This window comes from Ovis canadensis, chromosome 2, assembly GCF_042477335.2.
Source record: "Ovis canadensis isolate MfBH-ARS-UI-01 breed Bighorn chromosome 2, ARS-UI_OviCan_v2, whole genome shotgun sequence".
In the NCBI taxonomy this organism is placed as follows: Eukaryota; Metazoa; Chordata; class Mammalia; order Artiodactyla; family Bovidae; genus Ovis; species Ovis canadensis.
Genome location: NC_091246.1, coordinates 30,036,155 through 30,056,555, shown reverse-complemented (window position 1 = coordinate 30,056,555; position 20,401 = coordinate 30,036,155). Strand labels below are relative to the sequence as shown.

At 40.2% G+C, this 20,401-nt stretch overlaps 1 protein-coding gene across 2 annotated transcripts in view; it reads right to left on the bottom strand.

Annotated features, from left to right (window-relative positions):
* Positions 1 to 209: 209 nt before the first annotated feature.
* The window catches only part of HSD17B3 (hydroxysteroid 17-beta dehydrogenase 3), a 66,267-nt gene continuing 46,075 nt past the window's right edge, over positions 210 to 20,401 (bottom strand). For both annotated transcript variants that reach the window (XM_069575742.1, XM_069575741.1), the window contains 6 exons: positions 19,703 to 19,738; positions 18,122 to 18,156; positions 16,933 to 17,014; positions 16,349 to 16,414; positions 13,025 to 13,174; positions 210 to 898 (listed from right to left, as the gene is read on the bottom strand). In XM_069575742.1, coding sequence (XP_069431843.1) covers positions 788 to 898; positions 13,025 to 13,174; positions 16,349 to 16,414; positions 16,933 to 17,014; positions 18,122 to 18,156; positions 19,703 to 19,738 — 480 coding nt within the window. In that variant the 3' untranslated portion in view covers positions 210 to 787. The remainder of the gene's footprint in view (positions 899 to 13,024; positions 13,175 to 16,348; positions 16,415 to 16,932; positions 17,015 to 18,121; positions 18,157 to 19,702; positions 19,739 to 20,401) is intronic.

Below are 20,401 nucleotides of genomic sequence, written 5' to 3'. Positions count from 1 at the left end.
TGTATCATTTTTTGTTTTTATTCTTATAAACACAGTCTTACATGGGATTGAAATAGATAAAACTTGGTGCAGCATTAGTTGAAACAAGGGGTTCCCAGAAACTGCCCTGAAGTAGCCATTGCCCCACCTATTCTCTTAGACAGTTTCCTGGGTCTCTAAGGAAGCCAGTTTGAGAACCAGTGACTACTCAAGAACTACTGCAATCTTGATAATGTTTAGTGACTTCAGATAGTCTATAATATAGCTATAAAAGTAGATTACTAGGTATAATTGTTTTCAATATTCAAAGAATCAGCAGCTTTCTTCTCACTATATAATCCCATACAGAAATTTTCCAGTATTACATACAGACACTCTTATCTTCTTTAACTATTAAAACCCCATTGCACAACACGTTTTTACATCAAAGCTCTCCAGACTTGAGTAAAATTGCAAAAACAAAGGTGAGTTTTCTGTGCTGTATCTGCTTTCCTCCAAAACACCTAAATGTACCATAAATTCCAACCAAATCTCCAAGACTCCTTTCATAACCAGAGAAGCAGCACATAATCTTTGCTCACACCGCAAATGCAAATGACAGTCTCAGAAGAGACAGCACTGTCAGTGCTTGGAGCCTGATGATGTCTAAGGGGAGCACCCTTCGTTAACGCCAGACAATACCAGCTCACCAGCTGGCATGCTCCAGTTTCAGGGAAGTAAAAGGTACTGGTCTGTTCCTGTGTCCTCTGTGGCCAACGCAGAATCTGGTGAGGAAAGCAATGCTGGATGGCACACGAGTTCACCAGCACTATCTGATGTTGGCATTCTTCTTGAGGTAGTCCACGTAACGAGTCAGGAGCATCTTCTGAAACACACCGCTGTAGAAGGCCCACGATGGGATCAGGCTCAGAATGGCAGCCTTGAATAGACAAAAACATGAGTGTCTGGGAGAGAAGAGGAGCAAGGAGGATGCAATACGACATCTCAGTGTATATTCATCATCTTTAAAAATACATATCTGATGAATGAGGTTAAGTACCAAACCTTTTAAGTAGTCGTTAAAGTTTCAATGTCTTGTGACACTTTCTTGGCAAAGTGGTCACTTGTCAGATCAGTTGTGATCTATTTCTAAATTAAGAGAACTCTGTCCATAGTAACACCCTCCCTATCTTCCTTCTCTTGGTGAGCACCTTTCTCTTGGTCCTTGATCTCCCAGTATCTTCATATTTATTCTACCAAGGTTCTACTAAAATGAGATTCCAGGAAAGAATCAGAAATGCTTTCCATCACCTGACACAATGCTGATGATGTACCTGAATGCATGAAAGAGTTAACGAACAGGAGACTGGTCAAGATGGTGGAGTAGGAAGGTGCTGAGCCCCTCTCCTCTCACAGGCACCCCGAAATTACAGCTATTTACAAAACAACTACTAATGACAGAGACCTGAAATCTAGCAGAAAAAGTCTCCTACAACCAAAGACAGAAAGAGGAAACCACAAAGAGATGAGTAAAAGTGATGGAACGTGGTATAGTCAAGGCCCTTTCCCCTGGGTAGGAGACCCACAGATGGGAAGACAATTACAAGTGCCAGGTGTTTCCTAAGGAGTAGGTGTCTGAGCCCCACACTGGGCTCCGTAGCCCAAGGGTCCTTTGTCAGGAAGACGAGGCCACAGAATGTCTAGTTTTGAAGGTCAGCAGGCTTACTTTCAGTAAAGCCAGAGGGTGTTAGGGAATAGAGACTCCACTTTTAAAGTGCTGTGTGCTTAATCGCTCAGTCATGTCTGACTCTTTGTAACCCCATGGACTATAGCCTGCCAGGCTCCTCTATCCATGGGGATTCTCCAGGCAAGAATACGGGAATGGGTTGCCATGCTTTTCTCCAGGGGATCATCCCAACCCAGGGATTAAACCCAGGTCTCCCACATTGCAGGCGGATTCTTTACCGACTGAGCCACCAGGAAACCCCCACTTTTAAAGGGTGCACACCTAATCTTACACACTCTGGGAACCAGGGCAGAAGCAGTAATTTGAAAAGAACCTGGGTCAGACCCACTTGTTGATCTTAGAGAGCCTGCCAAAAAGGCAGGAGACAACTAGAGCTCACTCTGGAGACATAGACCCTTGGGCAGCCATTTGGAGAGCTCATTCTACCACAAGGACACTGATGCTGGTAAGCACCATTTTGGAATCCTCCAAATAGCTTTTTAGTGTCAGAATGTGGCCCCACCCACCAGCCTGTCAGCACCAGTACTGGGACTCCTCAGGCCAAGCAGCTACCCAGGCAGGGACACAGTTTCACCCACCAGTAGGCTGGCTATCTTAGGACACCTTCCTGAACACCTAGCTTCCCTAGGATCCAGCCCCAACCTCCGGTGTATTGGCACTGGCCCCAAGACCTTCCCTGGTGGCTCAGACGGTTAAGCATCTGTCTATAATGCTGGAGACCCGGGTTTGATCCCTGGGCCAGGAAGATCCCCTGGAGAAGGAAATGGCAATCCACTCCAGTACTACTGCCTGGAAAATCCCATGGACAGAGGAGCCTGGTAAGCTACAGTCCATGGGGTTGCAAAGAGTTGGACACGACTGAGCGACTTCACATTCACTTTCACCAAGACCCTCAGGGCCCCATGGTCAGCTGTCAGGCCCAAACCTGCCCATTAGCAAGCCAATACCAACTCCAGGACTCCCAGGGCCTGCGGCCAGAGACCCTGGGACTCAGTTCCACTCACTAGTGGGCTGTCACTAGCTCCAGGACACTCTGGGTCCTACTCTCGAACACCAGCAGGCAAACACCAGTTCCAAGACCCACAGGCCCTTCAGCCAGAGAACATAAGACCTGGTTCTGCCCACTAATGGGCTGTCACTAGCCCCTGAACCCAGTCTTACCTACCAGCAGATGGACACTAATTCCAAGAATGCAACATTACCACAACCTAACATGTCAAGACCCAGTCTACCCACCAGTAGGCTCACATCAGTACCCTTCTGAGACACCTTGGGACTCACAGCTGCCCTGGAATCAGACCCCGCTTACAGCTTTGGAACACCACAGACTCAGCAGCCAGCCATGTGAAGAACCAGCCCCACCCACTAGTAGACCTACACTAGATCCAGGATGCCAAGCCCTGCAACCAGCCACTCTGAAATCTGACTGTACACACCAGTGAGCCAGGATTAGCCCTAGGACACCCCTGGAGTTCCCACCTGGCTCCTAACAACCCAGACCCACACGCCAGCCAGCGGCCTCTGCAAAAGACAGAACTGGAAGCCAGCCAAGCTTATCTGACCACCCACAGTAATCAGCCCACTAGAACAGAAGAGCTGGCACAGCCCGCATGGGGGCACTCCTGGAATATATAGCTCTGTTGAGCAGAGGAGAGTATACTTCTAGGATATGCAGGACCTTTCCTACTAAAGGCCACTTCTTCAAGACAGGGAAATCTAACCAACCTACCAGATACATAGAAATGAAAACAGTAAATTAGGCAAAATAAGGCAACAGAGGAATATGTTCCAAATGAAGGAACCAGATAAAACACCAGAAAAAAGAATTAAGTGAAGTGGAATTAAGCCATCTATCTGATAAAGTTCAAGGTAATGATCGGAAAGATGCTTAAAGAATTCAGGAGCAGAATGGCGAAAGATGAACAGAGTGAGAAGTTAAAAGATTTTTTTTTTTAAGAGAAAACATAAAGAGAAGATATTTGAAGACATAACAGCTAAAAACTTCCCTAATCTGGGAAAGGAAACAGATATCCTGGTCCAGAAAGCACAGAGAATCCCAACCATGATCAACACAAAGAGGACCACATCAAGACACATAGTATTAAACACAGTAAAAATTAAAGACAAAGAGAGAATATTAAAAGCAGAAAAAGAAAAGCAACAAGTTACATAGAAGGGAATTCCCAAATGGCTATCAGCTAGCTTTTCATCAGAAACTGCAGGGCAGAAGAGAGCAGCATGTGTATTGAAAAGGATGAAAGTGAAAAACCTACAATGCAAAATGCTCTACCTGGCAAGATTTTCATTCAGATTTGAAGGTGAGAACAAAGGTTTTACAAACAAGTAAAAGCTTAAAGAGTTCAGTGCCATGAAATCAGCTTTACAAGAAATATTAAAGGAACTTCTTCCCTAGGAAGAGAAGACAAGACCACAAGTAGAAATACAAAAAGTACTAAATAAAAAAAAATCTCATCAGTATAGCCAAAGATTCAGTAAAGGTAGTAAATTAATCACATATAAAGCTAGGAGGAAAGTTAAAAGAAAAAAGTAATAGTAAAAGCATCTATATCCACAATAAGTAGTCAAGGTATAAACAAAATGAAAGATGCAAATTATAATGTCAAAAAAGTAAATATGGAGGGGCAGGGGGTAAAAATGCAGAGTTGTTAAAACGTGTTTAAACTTGAGAAATCATTAACTTGAAACAATCATGTATATATATTGTTCAGTCGCCCAGTTGTGTCCAACTCTTTATGACACCATGAACTGCTGCACACCAGGCCTTGATAGTTATATATAAACTTCATGGTAACCACAAACCAAAAACCTATAATAGATATATGCACACACAAAAGAAAAAGGAACCTAAACATAACATTAACAATTGTCACCAAATTAAAGAAAAGCAAGGAAAAAACTTCAAAAGGAACTACAGAAATAACCCAATTCAAATGGCAGAACGTACATATCAATAATTACTTTAAATGTAAATGAATTATATGCTACAATCAAAAGACACAGAGTGGTGGAATGGATATAAAAACAAGACCAGTATATATGCCGCCTACAAAAGACTCACTCCATATCTAAAGACACACAAAGGGAACGCTCTGGTGGTCCAGTTGTGAGGACTCAGCACTTTTACTGCCATGATCCCAGGTTTGATCCCTGGTCAGGGAACTCAGGTCCCACAAGCTGTGGCACTGTGACCAAATTCATTAATTAATTTGGACACATACAGATTGAAAATGAAGGAATGGAAAAAGGTATTCCATGCAAATGGAAATAAAAAGAAAGTCAGGTTACAGTACATATATCAGAAAAATAGACTTTAAAACAAAGACTGTAATAAGTGAAAAAGTAGGACATTATATAATAATTAAGGGATCAATTCAAGAGGATATAACTATTGTAAATATATGGGCAACCTACATAAGAGCACCCAAATACATAAAGCAAATATTAACAGGCATAAAGAGGGACACTGACAGTAGCAGAGTAATAGTGGGGGAACTTAAACAACTCACCTGTCCATCAGCAGACAGGCCATGCAGACAGAAAATCAATAAGGAAGCACAGGCCTTAAATTACACATTAGGACAGATTAACTTAATACATGTATATATAGAACATTCCTTCCCAAAGCAGCAAAATACACATTCTTTTCAAGTGCACATGGAACATTCTTCAGGATAGATTATATGGTAGGCCACAAAAGAAGTCTCAGGAAATTTAAGAAGATTGAAGTCATATCAAGCATATTTTCCAAACACAACACTATAAGACTAGAAATCAAATAGCAACAACAACAAAAAAAAACTGAAAAAAACACAAACATGTGGACCATTGTTTAGTGGCATAAATGATATGCCACTAAACAGCTAGTGGAGCACTGAAGAAACGAAAAACTGCCTGGAGACAAATGAAAGCAAAAATAACGATGTAAAATCCAGGGGCACAGCAAAAGCAGTTCTAAGAGGGAAGTCTATAATGAGACAAGCCTATCTCAGGAAACATGAAAAATCTCAGACAAACTATCTAACCATACACCTAAAGGAACTAAAAAAAGAGAACACCCAAAACCCAAAGTTAGTATAAGCAAAGAAATAATAAAGATCAAATCAGAAATAAATGAAATAGAGACTAAAACACAATAGAAAAATCAATGAAACTAATATCTGCTTCTTTCAAAAGATAAACAAAATTGATAAACTTTTAGCCAGACTCATCAAAAAAAGAAGAAAGAGAATCCAAATCAGTAATATCAGAAACAGAGTTACAACCAACATCTCAGAAATAAAAGGGATCATCAAATATTACTATGAACAATTACATGCCTATAAAATGGACAGCCAAGAAGAAATGGACAAATCACTAGAAATGTACAATCTTTCAAGATTAAACCAAGAAGAAACAGAAACTATGAACAGACCGATTACTGAATCAATAATTAAAGACTCCCAATATCTCCCAAGGGAATTACAATAAAAGCAAAAATAAACAAATGGGACCTAATCAAATTTACAAGCTTTTGCACAGCAAATGAAACCATAAACAAAATGACAACCTACAAACTGGCAAAAAATATTTGCAGACAATGCAACCAATCAGGGCTTAATTTCCAAAATATGCAAACTGCTCCTATAACTCAGAAGACTCCAAACAACCCAACTGAAAAATGGGCAGAAGACATAAGTAGACATTTCTCCAGAGAAAACATTGTTGCTGTTCAGTCACTAAGTCATGTCTGACTCTTTGTGACCACATGGACTGCAGCATTCCAGGCTTCCCTATCTTTCACTATCTTCCTAAGTTTGCTCAGATTCATGTCCATTGAGCCAGTGATGCTATCTAACCATCTCATCCTCTGCCACCCCCTTCTCCTTTTGCCTTCAACCTTTCCCAGAATCAGAGTCTTTTCCAGTGAGTCAGCTCTTAGCATCAAGTTGCCAAAGTATTGGAGCTTCAGTTTCAGCATCAGTTCTTCCAGTGAATATTCAAGATTTAGATGGCCAATACGTACATGAAAAGATGCTCAACATCTTATTTATTACAGAAATGCAAATCAAAACTATAAAATCACCTCACATGAGTCAGAATGGGCATCATTAGAAAGTCTACAAATAATAAATGCTGGAGACGGTGTGGAGGAAAGGAAACCCTCCTACACTATTGATAGGAATGTAAATTAGAGAAGCCACTATGGAAAACAGTATGGATGGTCTTTAAAAAACTAAAAATACAGTTGCCATGTGATCCAGCAATTCCACTCACTCATGGGCATACATCTGGAGAAACTTGAATTTGAAAAAATATAGGCACCCTAATGTTCACAGCATCACTATTTATAATAACTAAGACATGGAAGCCACCTAAATATTCATTGACAGATGAATGAATAAAGAGGGTGTGTGTATGTATATATATACATATATATATATGAATGAAATGATTTCATTTGAAGCAACGTGGATGGACCTAGAGATTATCATAATAAGTGAAGTAAGTCAGACAAAGATAAATATCATATAATATCACTTACATGTGGAATCTTAAAAAACAATAAACAAATGGACTTATTTTAAAAATAAAAATAGACTCACAAATATAGAAAATAAATTTGTAGCTACCAAAAGGGATAGCAGGAGGGGAGGGAGGTAAATTAGGAGTTTGGGATTAGCAGATACAAACTACTATATATAAAGTAGATAAATAACAAGATCCTATATCTTGTGATAAACCATAATATAAAAGACTTAAAAAGAATATATATGTATATATATGTAAGAATATATATATGTAAATGTGTATGTGTATATATATATACATATATATGTGTAAATACATAGTATATATATGTGTATATATATATAAACTCATTCTATGATACCAAAACCAGACAAAGATATCACACACCAAAAAAGAAAATTACAGGATGAATATAGATACAAAAAGTCTCAACAAAATGTTAGTAAATTCAACAATAATTAAAAAGATTATACACCACGATCAAGTGAGATTTATGTCAGGGATGCTAGGATTGTTCAATATCCCCAAATCAATCAATGTGATATACCATATTAACAAATTCAAGAATAAAAATCATATAATTATCTCAATAGATGTAGAAAAGGCTTTTGACAAAGTTTAACATCCATTTATGAACAAAACTCTCAACAAAGTGGGTATGGAGGGAACTTCCTCAACATAAAAAAGACCAAATATGGCAAACCCACCACTAACATCATACTAAATGAGGAAAAACTTAAAGCATTCCTTCTAGGGGCCAGAACACTCTCATCAACATATTAGTGGAAGTCCTAGCAAAGCAATCAGACAAGAGGAATCCAAGTTGAAAAGGACAAAGTAAAACTATCAGTTTGCAGATGACAAAACAGTATACATAGCAAATTTTAAAGAGACCCAAGAAAACCATTAGAACTCATCAATGAATTCAGTAAAGTTTCAGGATACAAAATTAATACACAGAAACTTTCTGTGTTTCTATACAATAGCAACAAACTATCAGAAAGATAAATTAGGAAAACAATCTCATTTACCATTACATTAAAAAAAAAAAAGGACCTTTTACCTAAGGAGTTAAAAGACTTATACTCAGAAAACTATAGGTCACTGCTGAAAGAAACTGAAGATGCCACAAAAGTGAAAAGATACAACATGTTCATGAATTGGAAGAATTAACATTGTTAAAATGAACACACTACCCAAGGTAACCTACAGATTTAATTCAATCCCTATAAAAATGTCAAATGACATGTTTCCAAAGAAGTAGAACAAATAATTCTAAAATTTTCATAGAAACACAAAAGAATAGCCAAAACAACTTTGAAAAAGAACAAAGTTATGTATCATGCTACCTAATTTCAAGCTATACTATACAAACTATACTACTGTAATCAAAACAGTATGGTACTGTCAGAAAAACAGACAGATCAGCGGAACAGAATAGAGAACTGAGAATTGAACTGACATTTACATGGGCAGTAAATCTACAACGAAGGAGACAATAATATACAAGAGTGGAAAGACACCCACTTCATTAAAAGAGATTGGGGAAACTGGACAGCTACATCCAAAAGAATCATACTGGACTACTTTCTCCCACCATGCACAAAATTAAATTCAATCTAGATTAAAGACTTAAATATAATACCTGAGACTATAACATTTCTAGAAGAAAACATAGGCAATGTGCTCTTTGACATCAGTCTTAATAATATCTTTGCATATATCTCCTCAGGTAAGGAAACAAAAACAAAAATAAACGAATGAAACTATATCAAACTAAAAAGCTTTTGCCCAGCTAAGGAAACTATCAACAAAACAAAAAGGTCACCTACTGAATGGGAGAAAATATTTGCAAAAGATTTGTCCAATAAGGGTTGAGATCCAAAGTACACAAAGATCACATAAAACTCAACATCAAAAAAAAAATCAACTTGTGGGAGGGAGATTCAAGAGGGAGGGGACATATGTACACCCATGGTTAATTCATGTTGATGTATGACAGAAATCAAACCAATATTGTAAACCAATCAACTAAAAATAGATAAATAAATATTTTTTTAATGGGCAGAAGCCAGAACATGGAAGCAAACGAAACATTCATCAGCAGAGGAATGGATAAGATGTGGTGCATATATACAATTGGGTGTTACTTGGCCATAAAAAAGAATGAAATAATGCCATTTGCAGTGATATGGATGGACCTAGAGATTATCATACTGAGTGAAGTTAGAGAAAGATAAATACTGCATAATATCACTTGTATGTGGACTCCAAAGAAATGGTACAGATGAACCTATTTACAAAACAGAAGTTGAGTCACAGATGATGTAGAAAACAAATTTGTGGTTACCCGGGGGGAAAGCAGGGGCAGGGGGTAAGGATAAATTGGGAGATTGAGATTGACATATATACACTACTATCTATAGAACATATAACTAATAAGAACCTACCAAATAGCACAGGGAATTCTATTCAATACTCTGTAATGACCTATATGGGAAAAGAAGCTAAAAAAGAGTGGGTATATGTATGTATAACTGACCTACTTTGTTGTACATAAAAAACTAACACAACATTGTAAATCAACTATACTCCAGTTTAAAATTAATTTAAAAAGAAAAAATGGGCAGAGGATTTGAATAGACATTTTCCCAAAGAAGACATATAAATATCCAACAAGCACATGACAAGATCTCAACATCACCAATTATCAGAGAAATGCAAATCAAAATCACAGTAAGATAGAACTTCACACCTGTCCGAATGACTGTTGTCAAAAAGACAACAAATAACAAGTACTGATGAGGATATGAGAAAGGGGAACCCTCAGGTATTATAGAAAACGGTATGAAGAGTTCTTAAAATATTAACAATAGACTACTAGAGCATCCAGCCATTTCATTCTTGGTTATTTACCTGAAGAAAATGAAAACACTAATTTGAAAAATATATGCACCTTTATGCTCATTGCTGTATCATTTATAGTAGCCAAAATATTGTAGCAACCTAAGTGCCCATTAGTAGATGTATGGATAAAGAAGATGTGATATATATATTATATATAAGATGCAATAATTTATTTATCAATAATTAGTGTAATAATTTATATATTATATATAATTTACTCAGCCATAAAACTAACAAAATTTGTGGCAACGTAGGTACACCTAAAGGGTATTATGCTAAGTAAAATAAGGCAGATAGAAAGACAAATACTCTATGATTTCTTTCATATGAGGAATCTAAAAAATGAAACGAATAAACATGACAAAACAGAAACATAAATCCAAAGAACAGACACGTGGTTGCCAGAAGGGAGGTTGGCGGGAGGAGAAAAATAGATGAGGGAGATTAAGAGGCACAGACTTATAGTTGCAAAACAAATGTGTCACATTCATGAAATGGACAGTGTGGGGAAGATGGTCAATAATTATATAATATCTTTCTGTAGTGAGAGACTTACAGTGAAAATTTTAAAATTTATAGAAGTATCTAATCACTATGTTGTGTAACAAGAACTAACACAAAATTGTAAGTCAACTATTCTTCAAAAACAAACACACACATAGAAAAAGAGATCAGACTTGCATTTACCAGAGATGAGGATATGGTATGTGAATGAAGGTAGTCAAAAGGTACATGCTGCTGCTGCTGCTAAGTCGCTTCAGTCGTGTCCGACTCTGTGAGACCCCATAGACGGCAGTCCACTAGGCTCCGCCGTCCCTGGGATTCTCCAGGCAAGAACACTGGAGTGGGTTGCCATTTCCTTCTCCAAAGCATGAAAGTGAAAAGTGAAAGTGAAGTCACTGAGTCATGTCCAACTCTCAGCGACCCCATGGACTGCAGCCTTCCAGGCTCCTCTGTCCGTGGGATTTTCCAGGCAAGAGTACTGGAGTGGGGTGCCATTTTACTTCCACTCAAAACGTAAGAAAGTACCAGGGATATAATGTACAACATGATAAATGTTGTATTATATACATGAAAGCTGTTAAGAGAGTAAATCCTAAGAGTTCTCATTAAACAAAAAATTTATTTCTTTAATTTTGCATCTGTATGAGATGATGAATGGTCACTAAACTTATTGTGCTAATCATTTCATATAAGTCAAATCATTATGATGTACACTGTAAATCTATAGAATGCTGTATGTCAGTTAAATCCCAATAAAACTGGAAGAAAAAATTTATTTAAAGAGTTAATGAACCACAGGATTCTCTAGGCAAGAATACTGGAGTGGGTTGCCATTTCCTTCTCCAGAATCAGTCATGCTGCTGCTGCTAAGTCACTTCAGTTGTGTCTGACTCTGTGCGACCCCATAGATGGCAGCCCATCAGGCTCCCCCGTCCCTAGGATTCTCCAGGCAAGAGCAAGGCGTAAATTATTATCGTGGAGTATTTGCTTTGAAAAAGGGGGGAAGCCGCAAGTTGAGGCACAGATGGCTATTTACATACATATGAGGCATGAGGCACAGACCTTGGAAGGTTCTTGACCTCAAATTACATTTGTGTCCTATAAGACAGGTCTAGGTAAAAGCAATTATTTCATCCACAGTGTCATCCTGTTAATCCAACATTCCTCAATTGACCTACAAAACATCCCAGAAACCATTTTTAGTTTCCTGCTTTGGGATACCTCAGAGGAGTGCAAAAATCACAAGGCTCAAGCTGCCTGAAGAAACAGCGATACTCCCTACAAGGTTCAAGTGTTCCTCTAGCTGGATTTCTGTTGCTGAACCGAAGCAGAACTCTTTAGGAGGATTCAGTACACTGCCCTATGAATCCCTCTAGCATCAGAGGGAGAAAGAAAGAGATAATTCCCACAGCAGGAGGAGAAGAAAATTACAGAAGATGATGTGGTTGAATAGCATCACCGACTCGACGGACCTGAGTCTGAGCAAGCTCCAGGAGTTGGTGATGGACAGGGAGGCCTGGCGTGCTGCAGTCCACGGGGTCGAAAAGAGTCGGACACAACTGAGCGACTGAACTGAACTGAATTCCCACAGTAGAAAAGCATATGAGGTAGAGGAGAAAGTTGATACATGAAAGAAAAGTAAATATCTGGCTAAAATTCTTTGGTGATGCTGGAAACAGAACTATCCTGGCACCGTTTGTTTGCTTTCAGTATTAGTATGCAACTCCTCTACCTTTGTTTCATGTTTGGGTTTTTTTTTTCCCTAAAAACAGCCCAGGGATGGCCAGAACTCCTCATGCCACATACTTCAGACTCTATGTCCACATTTGATGGAGTCCATAGTGTACAGGAACCGTCTTGTACTTGCTCATGAGAGCCAATTGTGAGCTTCCTCCTGAATTCATGTGCATTGACAACACACTGGTAGCCTCACATCAGTCATGATAATCAGTAAATTCTACAATCAAGGTGTTTTGTTTTTTTGTTTTTTTCCTGGAAAGTTAAACATTTACTGGCACAGAAGGCCCAGGACATAGACAGCCCCTACAGGGAAGAAGCACCTTGTGTTTTGGTCTGACCTTCACAAAGCTCTGGGGATCACTTTACTTTCTGAGGGGAGAGGTGAGGCACCCAAGGATGAGATATGCCAACTTCAGAGTTATCTACAGCTGGACATCAGGCCCTCCATCTTCTCCTTGCCCTTGCTAAATATGCCTGTCCATGGACGGGATTACCCTCAGCAGCATACCTCTGGCATCACTACCCTTGTGTGACAGAGATCTACTGAAAGCTCCGACAGCAAGGAAAAGCTGACCAATCCCTGCTGGGGCCACCTGCATGTCTGTCCTGCCTTGCTTCAAGAAAGAAGTTATCAGTTACCAAGATTTCATGGGTGAGGCAGCCACAGGTTTCGTCTCCAATCGTGACATAATTCAGTGATTCTTTAACAAACTCATCAGCAGTCTTGGTTATCATGTTGGTATTTAGACACTTTGTCATCGGAGTTGAAATAGCATATGGGGTCAACACCTGCAACAGGAAATGAAAACCATGACCCAGGAGCAATCTGCCCAGCCCCGAGAAATTAACACCCATGTTACCATCCCTCCATGTTCGAACTCCGTTCTTCCCTTAAAAATTCTCAGGACAATATATGATCATAGAATAGTTAAAGGTGTAGAACCAGCAAAGAGCTGGGATCAGAAAGGTTGACTTCTGGCTTAATTTAGCAACCAACCCGGATAAGGCCTTAGTCACACTCCCTCAGGTGGTTCGAGTACACACAGGGTGAGTGAGAACATGAGCTCTTAGAACCCAGTTCCCCAACTTGGAAAGTGAAAATGCAGGATATCCAATTATACTCGAAGTTCAAACAATGGAAAAATGTTTAGTTTAATGAGATATCAAGTATTGATAGGATATACTTATTCTCAAAATATTATCTGTTATCTGAAATCCAAATTTAACTGTATGTTCTATGTTTTATCTGGCAGAGATATTGCAGAAGTTTATTTCTAACACAGGTTCAAAGTTGGAGCACTTTCAAGTACTTTAGATTCCCACTTCAGTTAGGAGCCAGGAATGGCACATACCTCGTAATCTTTCCTATTCTGGCAAGAAAAAAAAAAAAAAAACTCCACCATACTGGACCCTGAAAACCCCACCATGCTTCCACCAGTGAGCTCACCACATGTGGCCTGGCATGAGGTTTCATGATGGGGTTTCCTACTTTATTCCTTGACATAGAGACCTTGGTATCTTTAGGGGAAAAAAAAAATCCATGTTTGTTTTCTTTGTTTTCTTTTTCTTCACATCACTTTTTTTTCTAATCACACTTGAAATTACATTGTTTCACAGTTGAATCCAATGTGTGTCACTCAATTCAATTCAATTTGTTCTCATGGAAATTGACACAGTTATTCATTTATATAATACTTTTCTTCCAAAGATCTCTAAGTGTACTGTTAGAGAAACATAAGAAGTACCCATTTTCAAACTCAGTTTTCAGATAGGGAAATAATAAAAGTGTTTCCATTCCCACAGTGAGTTTTGGTTGACAAAACACCTTTCTGTGCAAAACAAGGGCTCAATAAATATTGGTAAAATTCTGCATAATTACTTATTCACTAGATCTTCACAGTAACCCAGAGAAGTAAGCAGCTATTATAAACCCCTTTTTACAGATGAGGGGACAAGCTCAGAGAGTTTAAGCAGGCTGTTCAAAATCACTCAGAGGATAAATGGCAAACTGGGATTTGAAAATCAAACCCAAGAGTACAGTGCACACTTCCTCAGGAATTTTACAAATATTCATTGAGTACCAATTACATGGGTGTTTGGAGAGACCAGTTAGTTTTCACAACATCATAGAGTCTTTTCCAGGACTTGTAGCAGCTCCAAAGCTTCTGCATGAGAGAAGGAGCTCCCTTCTTCTACCCCACCTCCCCCACGTCTTCTGCTCCACAGAACCCACTGACTTAGCAGCTACAGTATCTCTGGCCCACAGCTATCAAGCTCAAGACGATGCTGAGACTGTCACATGGCTAGGAAGCAAGTGGCTCTGGTAATCATTCGCACTGCTCACCAAACATTTCTAGTTCTTCTTTCTTCCAAACACATGATAGAATTGCACTTTCTGGGTCCCTATAGTTGGGTGGGACCATGTAATCAGATCTAACCAATGAGTATGAGTAAAAGTGACAGGTGACCTGTCTGACCCAGAGCCCTTGGTTATCAAAGGAAGTTCTCTTGAACTTGTAGCACTTTTTCTTTGACATGTCAAGCGACAATATTCATGATGGAGGCTGCTCCATCAGCCTAGGTACCCGTGTCACTACAATGAACTAATCCCCTCTGACGGTTCACAGTGAATATGTAGCATGAATGAGAAATATATCTTTGTGGTTTTAAATTAATGAAATTTTAGGAATTATTTTTTACTGCAGCAAAATTAGCTTATGCAGAATAACACAATTTGCCAAAGGAATCTGTCCTCAGCTAGGAGCTGGAGAATGAATAGAAGGGGAAAATCTTTGATAAGTAAGACTTCAGTTCAGCAAGGCTGAGAATGGGAATGTACTCACTATAACTGGGAAGATGCTTTTATTTACACAGTTCCTACTATTAACTCACACCTGCCTATCGAATAAGCTTCATCCTATAGCTGGTTAATTCATAGGAATTAAAACACCTGAGTGTTTTAATTGAAAATCGGTATGTATAGCACTAATTTTAAAACTATGAGTGTGACTTTTTCATATATATGGTGGTGGTTTAGTTGCTAAGTGGTATCTGACTCTTGTGACCCCATGGACTGTAGTCTGCCAGGCTCCTCTGTCTATAGGATTCTCCAGGCAAGAATACTGGAGTGAGTGGGTTGCCATTTCCTTCTCCAGGGGATATTCCCGACCCAGGAATTGAACTCAGGTCTCCTGCATCGCAGGCATATTCTTTACTGACTGAGCTGCCAGGGAAGCCCTATTCATATATGATAGTATGTCATCAAACTTCTCCACAAACAATTAACAAAAAAACCTCTCTAAACTGTTTATTCCAAGTTCCAGAAACCACTTAAGAGTTAACTGTGTTGCCAAAGAAAGCACATGGCATATTGTTCAGGCTAAAGACCGCAGTGATGATACAGCTCTGCTTACAGTTCAAAGAAGGTCAGCTCCATGACTGTGCTGTCACTGTAGGAGAAAGAGAAAGCAGAGCACCTCTTCCCCAGCTGCTCAAGAACCAGGGTGGGGGAGTCTCTGTGGCCCATCACAGATGAACAGCAACCAAACACAGCACTCTCTCCCCTCTTCCAACCTAGACCAAGTACCCGGTTTTCTGTTGCTTGTTCCCCACACATAGTTCCTCCCACACAAGCCTATCTTCTGGATCTAGATCAGAGAGTAAAGGAGGGTTAGACAAGACCCAAATTTCTGTCCTGATGGCAGCATCAGGCAGCAAGTGTTTCTGAGCACTCACTCACACCACCCCTTTTCCTTCTCTGGCACTCAGGGCACGGATGAGGGCAGCAACAGGCAGAACCATAGTGCCCCTGCTGCCACCTCAAGGATCACAGGAACCCACGTGGTGTCATACAGACCCTCTCTCGCAGTCACACATGCTCAGCCCATCCTGCCGGAAGGAGTGGCCCTGGCTCCACGGGGTCCAGAGTTCCCATTCCCAAGGACTCAGAACTGTTGACCTCACCTGGATGATGATTCCCTTCTCCTTATATTCTGCTTGCAGTGCCTTGGAAAATGTGTACACAAAAGCCTGGAACAAGAAGGAGAAACACCTAAGGGCTTGATTCTCTCTCAGAGCCAACTTGCTCAGATTTCAAAGGACACCAAGGGAGCTCGCCTTGCTGGGAGTTAGATAGAACTTCATTTCCTGGTCTGGGAAGAGCTTCCTCAAAGAGCAGGAATATACATTTTGTAATAACTATCTACTTAGGGCCACCTCGTGTAGATGCCATACCCAGGGAGGTCTCTGGGATGGAAAGAAACTATCAATACAATGTTACTTGCTGCCATGAAGAGTGCACCCGCTCCCAGGCAAGGAAGTGAAAGGGGGCTGCACTGCCTGGCTGTGCTACCGCAAGGCTTCATCAGCCCAGGGGCACATCTTTTTCAAATTTGCACCCAGATACTGGTGGACTAGCTCCCTGTACCTAGACGAGGGCCTCTAGGCAAATCTGCCTATCAGCTTGCCAGATGATCTGAAGGAAAGTGCTAAATGGGAAAACCAAGGGGAAGAAGGAGACGGAGACTTGGACTACATCTGTCACTCACCTTGGAAGCTGAATACGTGGAGTACAGAGGCCAGGGAAAGAGGGCCGCCCCGGAAGATATGTTCAAGATGAGACCTTTCTGCCTAACAGGCAATGAAACAAAGTTTCAGTTACTTTGATACTTGATTACACCTTGAGAAGGGAGAAAACAAAGGAACTCTGAACACTAGGAAACTTCCATCCTCTCTAGGTTTCTGGGTGTGTGCTAAGCATTTTGCTTCCAAGAACTGTGAGTCCAACTTCACCTCCATCGTGAACCTACCATACAGTGATGTCAGTTGGTAGCCAGTTGACCTCAAGGGCTGGTGACAAGGAAACAGGGGCTCAGCTACAGCAAAGATCCCCCATGAAAATGCAGAGAACCAACTCAGCTCAGACAAGACTCAAAGGGGAAGGGAGCCTTCTCTCTCAAGTGTGACCACATGAGCTCAAAGTCCCTTCTGACTCATAAAAACGACCCACAAGAGGAAAGATGTCATATGTAGAATCCTGTCCTGGGTGGAATTTGACAGTCCATCATCAGCTTACACAGGCACTCCTACACAAGTCTCTGAGGTTCTTACCCTTTGGAAGTTCAGTATCTTTAACCCTTCCCTAATAGATGGATTCAATCCAGAAAAACCAAGAAACTTCCAATTTGAATACCAGGGCCAAGCCCCTTCTTTCTCTAGGGAAGATAAAGCTATCAACCATTTGCTTCAATGAATACCACCTGAGAAAAACCAGTTCCCAAATGGGCATTGTACTAGGGTGATTTAAAATGTGGAATAAATAGAGACACTGATGGGATAGTGATTTTTACTCCTAAGTTGGAGTATTCATTCTGACAAGAGTTGAAATGCATAATAACAAAGAAATGGTCTCAGGCCAACTTCTGAAGTTTCTTTTAAGCTCTTTGTGAGTTAGTTTTTTTTTTCTTTTTTTTTTTAATACAAGGTCTGCTGGAATTGCTGTTTTCTTCCACCCTCCAGTATATGCTACATTTGACCTTCAAATATGCTTATCTGTTGGCAAAGCTGGCCTGGTCCAGAATGTTAGGCTTTCAACCATAATCTCCATGTCCCACTCACCACAGTTTTATCATTTGTTAAAGCAGCAGCAGATGAACCTTGTCCCCCTGATCCCAAGTCAGCTGACTGCCAGACCAGGCAGCACAGGCTGCTCCAAGCTTTTTCAAGGAAAGAACTTACCTTGATTTCATGTGTTTCAGAATCAGCTGTGTCATCTATAAGAGAAGGCCCAAGTTAAGCCCTGCCCTTTAAAGAAACAAAGTAGCAATGGGCAGTAGGAATTTGGGGAATAGGTGCTGGAAGAAACTGGAGAAAGAACTTCAGCTTCTCAAATGGCCTTGAAAGTCTGCTGACACTCATTGGAGGTAATTTTGGCAACATTAGAGTCTGCTGGAACCTACCGAAGGCACCGTAAACAAATGGCAAACAGTTCAGAGGCCTCTAGTTTCTTCTTCCTAAAACTGAAGTCTTTGTGGAAAATGGAGTGAAAAGCTATGGAACTGACTTACGGACGAACACTGAGGCTCCCAGACTCCCTTCATTCTGGCAGAGAGGTAAAAGTAGGTTGGCCATTGTAAAACTCACCGAGGAGTTAAAATTAGGGAGCCATCAGGAAACCTAACAAGTGCCCATCTCACAAACAAGGTACGAGATAAAGAAGGACATCTCTTCAGTTCAACAGCAGCCTTGTTAGCCTGCATGTGGTCTATGAAATAGCTCCCTAGATACACATCTGCTGGTCTGCTGGAGTTACAACAGGATTGAAAAATCCCTTCCCCACTCCAATTTACTGCCCCTGGAAGAGGTCTTCCCTGCCAGTTCTGGAGCAACACCCTTGCCTTGATTCTCCCAACTTCATTAAGGTGGGGCACTGTTGGACAGCATTTCTCAGTCTCCCAAAAGCCTGATTGGGTGAGTGATCCCAATTAGAGAGACAACACTGGACTTTGTGGGCCCCTGTCTCAAACGTTCCAGTATTTAGTCTCTTATCCTACTTTCCCTTTGCCCTCAACTCATTCTCCAATTTTGCCCTTGATAAAGAACTCTAGTGTTTCCAGATGGTTCCTTTGGAATAACTAAATAATACTAGTCAACATTCAGAAAACTGAGATCATGGATCTGGTCTCATCACTCCATGGCAGAGAGATGGGGAAACAATGGAAACAGTGACAGACTTTATCTTTTGGGGCTAAGTGGCACTTGACATACCACTTACTTCAAGCCTCAATACATTAATAGCAGATGAAGAATATGAAGTTCAAGGGAGCTAAACAGCATGCCCAATGCTGTCTAATTAACTAGTAACTGATCTGGAATCAGAATACATATGCACTTGAACTTCAATTCAACAAATATTTTTTTTAACAAGAGTATAAAATTCAAGCCACAGTCTCTGTCATTTTTCCAAACAGAGTGAGCTTTCCTCTATTTACAAAAACTAAAATCAGAAGAAGGTACTAATTTTTATAAGTTGCTTTGGAATCCTGAATAAGTTTCACCATCATCAGGCCTCATATGTTCTGACATACGACAAAAACGAATGCAGAAATAAGATTCAGATGCTAGGGACAGTGAATCCACTGTATTTTCTTGATGAAAAAAGACTAAGACGATTAAAAGGCTACTGCATAGTCTTTCAATCAAGTACAGTTCAATTTTAAAGAACTCTACATTTACAGGGAAGGGGCCAGTTCTCCTGAGTCACCAAATTCCAACGGCTACTACATTTTAATGCACTGAGCACCTACATTGATCACATACCTTCACAACTGAGGTGATGTTACAGTGGATGAGGCTCTGTAATAGATAATCACAGTCATGATTTAGCTGGATCATTTGAGAAATTCTCTTGAGAAATATTCAGTGCTAAAGCACCACGATGTGGACAAAAGTGTGTGCCTGAATGGTTGTATCACTTAGTCTGCAAACCACACTCCAAGTTGATATTCAGCAACAATGCCCTAGAACTGAAGAATCTGACATCTACACTATGAGTCTCCAAGAATGTGATCTTGAATAGAAGTCAATTAAGCGCTTCCTTGAAAATTTAGGGAGGAATATGGACACTGTTGCTCAAAGGGAGATGGTTAATTTCCGGCTGAAGAAACGGAGGTTAGTATATGTGGGTCTAGAAAACACTGACATAAAGATTATAAAGATGAATGGTTGCATAATATAAGGTAGAGGTTCTGGACTACAGAAGCCAGATAAAGAAACTACTAGAATCACCCAAGACACGCAAAGAAGGAAAGAGGGACAGACACATAGACAAGTACAAATGTAGACGCAAATAAAGAGAACACAGACTCATGCCAGAAACAGGGAACGTGGAGTTAGACATGTGGCCAGAAAAGGCTTGGTGAGGTTCAGCAGTGTCTGAGCAATCAGGCATTATTCGTCCACGCAGTACACTTGGGGCTTACGTGGAACCTTTAGGACTAATTACAGGCTTGGGGAATA